An 8,677-nucleotide genomic window follows, 5' to 3' on the forward strand; every position below is an offset into this window, starting at 1 on the left:
GGAAAATTGATTCGGATTCCGAATGATGCAATAAATATAAAAGTTTTAAACGCCTATTATAGCTTTTACCAGGGTCTAATTTTCTGTCCAGTCCGACCCAGCATATATATATGTAGTGTATCCCTGTCTTCATCCTCAGTGTTAGTAGATACACAGAGTGGTACAGGGATGAATGTAGGTTTGCACGTTTTAATTGGGGCATCTATAATACCGGTTCTAGTTAATCTACTAATTGCATTTTTTTTGAAATAAATACGTTTACAGTCAATACGAAAAACCTGTAATTTATCGTTGTTTACCTGTATAAACCCGCTGCTTTTACTTGTGATAGATCCAAAAATAAAAATTTCCTAATAAAAAAAATTCAGCAACGAGTTAAGTAACTTTCCCGGATGTTGTGAAATTTTATTCAAAAAATAACTTTTGAATTTTTAATCACAATAAATAAAATTGTGTGTAGCGCCGTCTGTTACGAGATTTTGTTATAAAAAAAACTTTATATTTATTATTATTATCGAATCACAAAAAGTTTAAAATTAAGTTTGACCCCTCACGAAATATGACGCATGACCCCCCCTCTATCACCCTACGGAAATTTTCCCTTTTTTAGACATTTTTTGGGTAATTTGGGTTGAGAAAAATGCTTTTGTAAAGCTTGGATAAAGCGCAGTGTGTGCTCCATTATTCTGTAATATAAAACCTAAATTTCTGTGACCTTCGCTAGTAAAAGAAATGAATAGTTTAATGATAGTCGAGAATCTACTATCGGTGGTTGAGTCATTAAATCGAGGAAAATAGCATTGACCGCATGACTCATTCACTTTGTAAACCAGGAGGGCAGGAGGAACACATACTTTATATTTCATTAAAAATTTACCCGTTTCATCTACGGGATGATGGATTTAAACGATAACGGTTTAACCGGTATTTTTAAGCATTTTAAATAAAATATCATAACAGATGGCGCCAAACGCAGTTCTAAACATTGTTGCCGGGAAAGTTAAGCAACTCGTTGCTGGATTGATTTCTTAAGGAAGCGTCGATGGCGCAAAATAAAATACTTTTAAAAATATTTTATTATTACAGAATTTTTACAAAATATATTATTTGCGGGAGGCGTTTCCCGGGCAACGGGGACACTCGAGCTTTCTTGCCCTTCCGAAATTCCTTTTCGTCGCTTCATTTTCTGGAAGGACGAACGAAACAATGAGAAAAAAAACTTCTCGACGGGGATTAAAGTCTTCGGAGACTTTCGAAGAAATCCCCGGATCTAGAGAGGAGGAAACGGAAATCGAGGGACGAGTGAGAATCAGGAAAACGTCCTCTTCGTCTTCGTATTCCATGACGTCAGAGATGCAGATCTCTTCTTGTTCTTCCTCCACTCTCTGTTCCTGGCAGAAAATATAATAAAAAATGAGTACGCGATGACACGTTACAGCTTCGTGAGTCTCGGGCGTATTTGAATAAGGGGTCCCATGTACAGTGTTGACTTCAGACATTTTTCTTCGGGGAATGTTATGAAGGAAATATTTCCTCCAAAAGATTAAGTGAGCTCTTAATATGATGAATGATTTAACTCTGGCTGTTGAGAGATATTGAGGGATGGATTATAACATGTTACCTCTGAATATCTTCTTACGTGACTCTTTCGTTATATTATATTTTCTCCCTTCCTGCGCTCGAAATTATGAAGAATAATTTGATTTTCTAGTCTACACCCAGCTACCCGACTAAAGGAGGAGATGACGCGGAAATGATCGGTTAGAAAAGGGAAGATGGAGTACTTACCCGTTTTCGGCGAAAGTCACTTAACCAGAACAATAACACAGATAGAAAAGTGATCAGAAGCAGGGCGAATGCAGTTGTCGCGAGAAGCTCTCCGGTGGTCCTTCCGGTTTTTCGAACGAAGTCGATGGAACCATTTCCTGAAAAACGAAGGAGAGAAACAGTAAACGATAATTAAGACAAGGGAAAAGAGTGAAGGAATTCGTTCCACCTTTCTGCACGTGCAAAACGATTCGGGCCTCCGCCAACCCTTCAGAGTTTTTCGCTCGACAACTGAACGTGCCGGCATCTTCTTCCAGGATCGGATCGATGGTCAGGATTCTGTAACCCTGTCGAAACGTCACACCCGGAGGGTCCTCCGTCACCCGTCTCCCTCTCTGTACCAGATAATGGAAGGAGGCGGCGCTCCTTCCGCTCGGCAATGGAAGTCGTGACGACTTCCGGGTATTGCACGCGCTTCGGTAACATCGGCGTGGACCAGATAAGGTTTCCGAAGGGCTTAAGTAAATTTACAAAAGAGATTAGTGTAGAAACTTGAAGGCCATGAACAGAAAGAAGGTACTTACGCGTGATCTTCAGCGTCACGCTTTCGGTTGGGTTCGGGCGCCCGTCGTAAGTGGAACCCACGCATGTGTAAACACCGTCATCGACCGTACTCGCCGAACGGAATCTCAAGATTTGTCTGAGGATGTTAGGGCTGCTCTCGTCCATCATCTCGATACCTGCCAGATAATGAAAGTTAAATTTCGCTCTAGATTTGAAGGATTTTCCGAGTAAACAATAGTATAGAAATCTCGAACCTGATTGTTCGTCTTCTGTGAGAAGCTCTTTGCCTTTTCCGTGCACTCCCGTTCGGGTCCACCAAATTTTCTGGAAACTGTAAACGCAAGCTTCGCAGGTGATTTCCACGGATTCTTTCTCGAAAGGATTGAGGTTGGATGAGTACACGTATAAAAGAGGTTCGGCTCCTCGATCTGAAAGTACTTGCAACATCAAACAATAGAAATTAAACGCTAAATCGGCAATACGAACGAAACGCCTTACCCAGCTCTCGAGAAGGTAATTTCAGTTGTTGGGTGCGGTTTCCTGTTTGAGTCTTGCAAGTGTACACGTACGGATATTTTTGGGGCCGAGACCAGACGAAACCCAATTTGGGGTCGAACGAAACGTTTCCGTCCATAGGAACTGAACTGTCTCCCAGCCATAACGTCACGTTTAGGTCCGAGAAGGTGGGAAGACACAAAACCACTTGTGCGATGCAGCGATATTGAGCGATATCACCAGCTGGAACTTCCGCCAGGTGCATCAATGGCTCTTTGGGATCTGTAAAATTTTTATTTCGCACACGTTTACTGACTTTTAATTAAGAGTAAAGTCTAGTTCTTAGGCGACTGTTTGAACATGCGAACGCTTAACGCTCTCGAACTTCATTAATTAACTAATTAATGGGACTTGGCTTAATTCAAAATAAATTTTGTTCTCACCATTAACGAAGACGTAGACGTTTGATTCGTCCTCTTTGGACAGGCATTCGGGACTTTCGTAACAACAGCGATAGAGTCCAGTGTGAGAAGTTCGAACGTTCTCTATCCGTAATTCGTTCACATATAGTTCGTCGCCATCTTCCATGTATCGACGGACAGTCTCCTTTCCGAAATTACCGTTTGGATCCTGAATAATAATAATAATAACAGAAGTCCTCTTTAACGTGCATCTGACACAGGAAAAACTTACCCGATCACGGGGGACTATCCAAACGGGAGGGAAGCTTCCCGAACAATTTAGGACCAGAGTGGAACCAGCCACCACGTCCATTGTCGGTCCTGCGCTCGTCTTCGTCTTGTTCCATTTTTTCCTATCTGAAATATTCCGAATAAAGAATTTACAAATGCGGGTTTTGTCGCTCTAGACTTGTGTTCTGACGTCATTTTAAGCCGTCTTTTCCTTTCCGGCAGAGGGAACAGTGTCGTCGCTGGAGTTTAACAAATGGCGAAACGTTAAGAACGGAAGTTCGTATTCGATGAAAGAAAGGAAATTTCGAGTTTTGATCTTTCATTCGGTGATCCATTGACGTTTCGAGTTCTGATCCTTCTGCCGGAATCCAGAAAACGCGAGAAATTAAAATATATATATATATATATATATATATATATATAAATTACCAGAAATTAAACGAAACGAGATTTGTCGAGTGGAGTTTCCGTATTTAGCTCTGCAAGAGAAGATTCCTTCGAAGTAACGAGTCGGCTTTAGGAAGACGAATCCTCTGATGATGTCGAAAGTGACGACATCTTGGCTTGTCATCACGCGTTCTTCTCCTTTCCACAGCGTCATTTCGGTTTGAGTGGCGGTAGGAAGACAAGGGATAGTGGCATTTTCGTATAAAACCTTCGAAGCGGGAACGAACTCTGTGATTAGGATGTTTTTCGGATCTGCGAAAATACCATAAAATAAATGTTCTCGATAATCCGAAAGCGTCGATTTGCAACGTCGGTTAAAGAAGCTGCCCGTCATTCCTCAAAGTGACAAATCGATAATTTAACAATAAATTTACTCAAGAGTTTTCATTTTATGTCACAGAAAAGCGGAGACGCTTTTCTGTGGCATAAAAAGATCTTGTCTGCAACGCTTTGGAGTCGGAGGCGAAACTAATTGTAGCTTCCATTTTTTGCTGAAGCCGGAGCCCTGAGCAGTGGTGCCAACCAGTGTTGGATTAAGCCTCTAGCGGGCTCTAGACGAAATTTAAATTGGGCCCCATTTAAATAAGTAGCTTCTAAAGAAATCTTAAATAATGTCACTTAAAATGTTTATTAATAATAGAGAATACTAACACTAATACAATATTGATTGTATAATAAGTTTCTGGTATAACAAAAAAAAAAAAAAAAAAATATTAAAAGATATATAAGAAGCCGGGTCCCTCCAATTTACGGGCCCTAGACACTTGTCTTATTTGTTTATTAGTTAATTCGGCACTGATACTAACTTAAGAATATCCCCCTAAATTTAATGGGAAATCAGTAGGATGGGGTTAAGAGGGAAAAACAGTTTAGGAGAAAAATGTAAAGTCCGCCCACATTGGTTAATGAAGTTTACAAAAGCTATTGCTCAATATTAATTTCGGACAGGGCTTTGAAGCAGGGATCCTAATCATACCTCCTACAATAAATTTTATAAACAATACAAATAGATATTTTGATCAAATATAATATGTAATTTTACAATTATATCAAATACAGTATATATCAAACAATAATTAAAAAATCTAGCAACGAGTTGCGTAACTTTCCCGGCTTTTACGATATTTTATTTTAAAAATAACATTTGTATTGTTATCTCTTCTTTGAAACCGTGTTTGATGAATTTGTTGGACTATGAACCCAAAGTTCAGTTTTAAAATAAACACTTGGCTTCATTATTAAAATAAATAACTAAAATTGTACGTGGCACCATCTGTTATGAGATTTCGTTATAAAAACTTTATATACTTTTAATTATTATAAAATAGCAAAAGACTTAATTTTGAGGGTAGGGGTGAGCAGCGCCGTAACTAGCCTTTTATGCGCCTGGTGCGAGCGTCTGTAACTACGCCGCAAAACTATGACCCAAAACTTGGTCCAGGTCATTTCTGCGCCCCACAAGGGTCTACGCCCTGTGCCTGGGCACCGCTGACACCGCCCTAGTTACGGCACTGGGGGTGAGTTTTATAAAACATTATAAATGCTAACAAGTAAAATCTTAATTAAGTTTGACCCCTCACGACTTATATCTCGTGACCATCCTCTATCTCTCCATCCCCTTGACCTTTCACAAGCGGATTTTTTCGGGTTTTCTTCACGTACCTAACTCCTAAATAGGAAGCGAGTTTCCGGTAGACAGCCACTGCCTAAAATAACTGGAGAAAATAATCGTTACTAGTTCTGTGCGTTCAAAACTGTCGATGAATCGATGGATTCGTGCAATCAATCGACGATTACGTCCGGCCTTAAAGAGGCTTCCATAAATTATGTAACGGCAAGAAGTGGGGATGGGGTTAACTAGATCATCGGTACGGAGCATTATGTAGATGAGGTGTTCTTCACGCAGCACTACGTAACTCTATACAACGTCTGAACTTACAAGCTTTTATTTGGAAAGCAAAGAACTCCGGGTTTTCCAGTAACTACAAAATCCAAATCTTGCTTATATACAAGGATTAATGACTTGAAACCGTGTCGCGCTTGATTCTTGTTGACTACGAACACAATATAGTGCTTTCGACGATCACTTGGCTTTTCTTCTCCCTGTTATTTATAAGGGGTAGTATCAAGATAATTGGTTTGAATTTTCTTCCCATCTGCACAATGTAAATTGCCTAACTAACTAAAATTGGTGGCTTACGAGCGCAAGTTTATTATTCTGTTACTTATTATGTTTACACCCTCTTGTTTCGCTCATTGCGTTAATTAATTTCATAGGAGTCTAGTGGGTAGCATTACATGTGTTAGGAGGGATGGAAGGGCATAAAAATCGTAAAATCTGGCGTTAAGTAGTTTACCTTTTTCTTTTTTGCTCTTTTTGCCCTGTGAACACTGAAAAGATCTTTTTAATCATGCCTATCATGTGCTCGATCGTGGCTGGATTAACCATTAGGCAAAATAAGCACGTGCTTAGTGCATCAACGTAAAGGGCCTGACGGAAATTTTTCATTGCCTAATTTACCACGGACCATATGGTCCAAAACTATAACGGTAGAGATGAATTAGGGTCTACAAAAAGCGGCCACCACAAAAATCTATTAAGTGCTTAGGGCCTCTAAAAGTCTTAATCCGGCTCTACGTTCGATCCGGTTGTTATTTATGCAGTAACGCACAACGCATTTTATACTGGTGTTATTTTTTACTTGTTATTCTATTTTAAAATAACAATGCGTTATTGTTTTCCGAAATAACGGACGAAAATTAACAGGCTGTTAATTAAATATTGATAATAACCAATCGCCAGTCGCCGGCGCCATCTGGTAGCGGAAGCGGAAACTACCGACTCTCATTCCCGACGAATTCTTACGCGACTAACTCGAGGGGCGGAATGTCGTGGATCGACTCGAAAGTCGGAGGTACTCACCGTTGACGAAGAAGTAAATAAAAGGGTAACCGGAAGCGGACGTGCCTCTTTCTCTTCGATAGGAACATCGGTAGAAACCCGTCTGGTCGAAGGTGATGTTCTTTATCTTCAAGTAACTTCGGTGAAGATAGTTCGGTCGATCGGGCCCGATCCGATCGATCCTGCTCTCGATCCGGACGTTGCCGAAAAGTCGCGTGATTTCCGATTCGGTGATTTCGTCGGATTCCTGAAAGGGGAAACGTTTCGGTTTAGAAATTTAACACCGGAAGCGTGCAATCGACCGGAAGAAGACGAAAATGAATCTTACGTAGTTCCTGCGCAAAGCCCATGTCAATTCGCCCGATCCCGCGCAGGTCACTGTCTGCTCAGATCCCGAGGGGACGTTGACGATGGCTTCCCTGTCCAGTTGGGGTGTGTCGGAGGCTGCGAAAAGACGATATTAGAATGGCGCGAAAGAGCCGGGTGTAGACGCCCGGGGCCACTTACCAGCCGACGACGCCCAGACGGAGAAGAGCAAGGTCAGACATGCCACCAGCGTCGTCTTTTCTCTCATCGTCGCCGTCTTCCCCGGCGTAATATTCGTCGAAGGAAATCGAGGCTCCTTCTGTTTCCGTTTCCGCTTCGGAAACGTGCGCCCCGACAAGCGTCGTCGCACTGAGTTAATAATTGGGCGGCGGCGGACGGGACGGCGGTCGAGTCCACTCGACGAGGAAGGAAAAGGGGGTAAGGAACCAATAAAAACGGCCATCCCGAACGCCTTCTCGCTCCCTCTCTTCCGGTGTCCTCGGCCTTCCGGCGGTCGGGGTCGGTCGCGATCGCCGGGTCGTGACGAATCGCACCCTGGGAAAAAGAACATTAATTTATACACGGCTATTTTTTGCCGTAAGAATATTTGATTAGTAGAAAGTTTTTTACGTCATCATTTGGATAATATTGTGATACGTTTTGATTAATTAATAACACAGATAGTCCGGCATCTCCTTTAATCCGAACGTAATTACGAGAGCGAACTTGATATACCCGCGACCCCCAGACTTTTATTGGGGTGCCACAGATTGTGTTGTGTTTAGGGCACGCTTATTACGTTATTTAAACTGCATTCGGTGGTGTCTTTCGTCACCGTTTTCGGAACTAAATACTACTGACGAGGATGTGAGATGATCACTGACTTGAAAATCGTCCTCAGCTGCAGTTCTTTATCAGAAATAACATAGATTATGAAAGTTAAGTCGACAGCCAGTAGCGTTCGATTGATATCTTTTTCCGAATAAAAATGTCGAGACCTACTACTGCATTTGAAGCTAAATTACCACAAATAAATGTATATTAAAGAAAGAAAAATTATATTAATATTCTAGTGGGTCTACGGCACCGCGAAACACCTCAACGTCACTGAATCAATTAGTTTATGAAACTATTCAAGCAACTCATAACGTGCGAGAATACGTGAGTGCACGGCATCTTCTAAAGAGAAAAGATTATTCAAAATAAAATTAAACAATAACGATACGCTACTAACTGAGGTGCAGCAGTTACGGATTAATAAGATACCATAATTAATAATTTTGTTTAATCAATAGCCTTTGTAGATGTGTAATCATCTCTCTCTCTTAATCAGGGTCGTCAAGATGAGGTTAATTGTTTGATTTCCACACTCGGTCAATTGAACACGCGTAAAATAACACCCATCCGTGTCATGTCTTTGTGTATTTTACCGTAATTTCGGTGTTATATCATAGCCTAAGTGTTTTAACACAATTGAATTTTGTAAATTTATTATCTTCTAAGT

At 41.0% G+C, this 8,677-nt stretch overlaps 1 protein-coding gene across 1 annotated transcript; it reads right to left on the bottom strand.

The window, feature by feature from the left end:
* Positions 1-1,058: 1,058 nt before the first annotated feature.
* On the bottom strand, positions 1,059-7,679 carry LOC136984586 (vascular endothelial growth factor receptor 1-like). Its single transcript, XM_067281641.1, has 12 exons — positions 7,375-7,679; positions 7,196-7,311; positions 6,889-7,114; positions 3,948-4,217; positions 3,520-3,644; positions 3,270-3,456; positions 2,830-3,108; positions 2,586-2,759; positions 2,352-2,507; positions 1,997-2,283; positions 1,789-1,925; positions 1,059-1,391 (listed from the first exon to the last, which is right to left on the bottom strand). The coding sequence occupies exons 1-10, from the start codon at positions 7,634-7,636 to the stop codon at positions 2,147-2,149; spliced, it is 1,932 nt and encodes a 643-aa protein (XP_067137742.1). The 5' UTR covers positions 7,637-7,679; the 3' UTR covers positions 1,059-1,391; positions 1,789-1,925; positions 1,997-2,146.
* Positions 7,680-8,677: the final 998 nt, after the last annotated feature.

The sequence above is a fragment of the Centruroides vittatus genome, unplaced genomic scaffold (assembly GCF_030686945.1).
Source record: "Centruroides vittatus isolate TY-2023 unplaced genomic scaffold, ASM3068694v2 contig_923, whole genome shotgun sequence".
In the NCBI taxonomy this organism is placed as follows: Eukaryota; Metazoa; Arthropoda; class Arachnida; order Scorpiones; family Buthidae; genus Centruroides; species Centruroides vittatus.

Coding starts and splice junctions, on each gene's coding strand:
- LOC136984586 (XM_067281641.1), bottom strand. CDS start 7,636: ATGGCCGTTTTTATTGGTTCCTTACCCCCTTTTCCTTCCTCGTCGAGT. Junction 7,312..7,374: donor CGTCTGGGCGTCGTCGGCTG/GTAAGTGGCCCC, acceptor GTCTTTTCGCAG/CCTCCGACACACCCCAACTG. Junction 2,760..2,829: donor ATTACCTTCTCGAGAGCTGG/GTAAGGCGTTTC, acceptor AAGTACTTTCAG/ATCGAGGAGCCGAACCTCTT.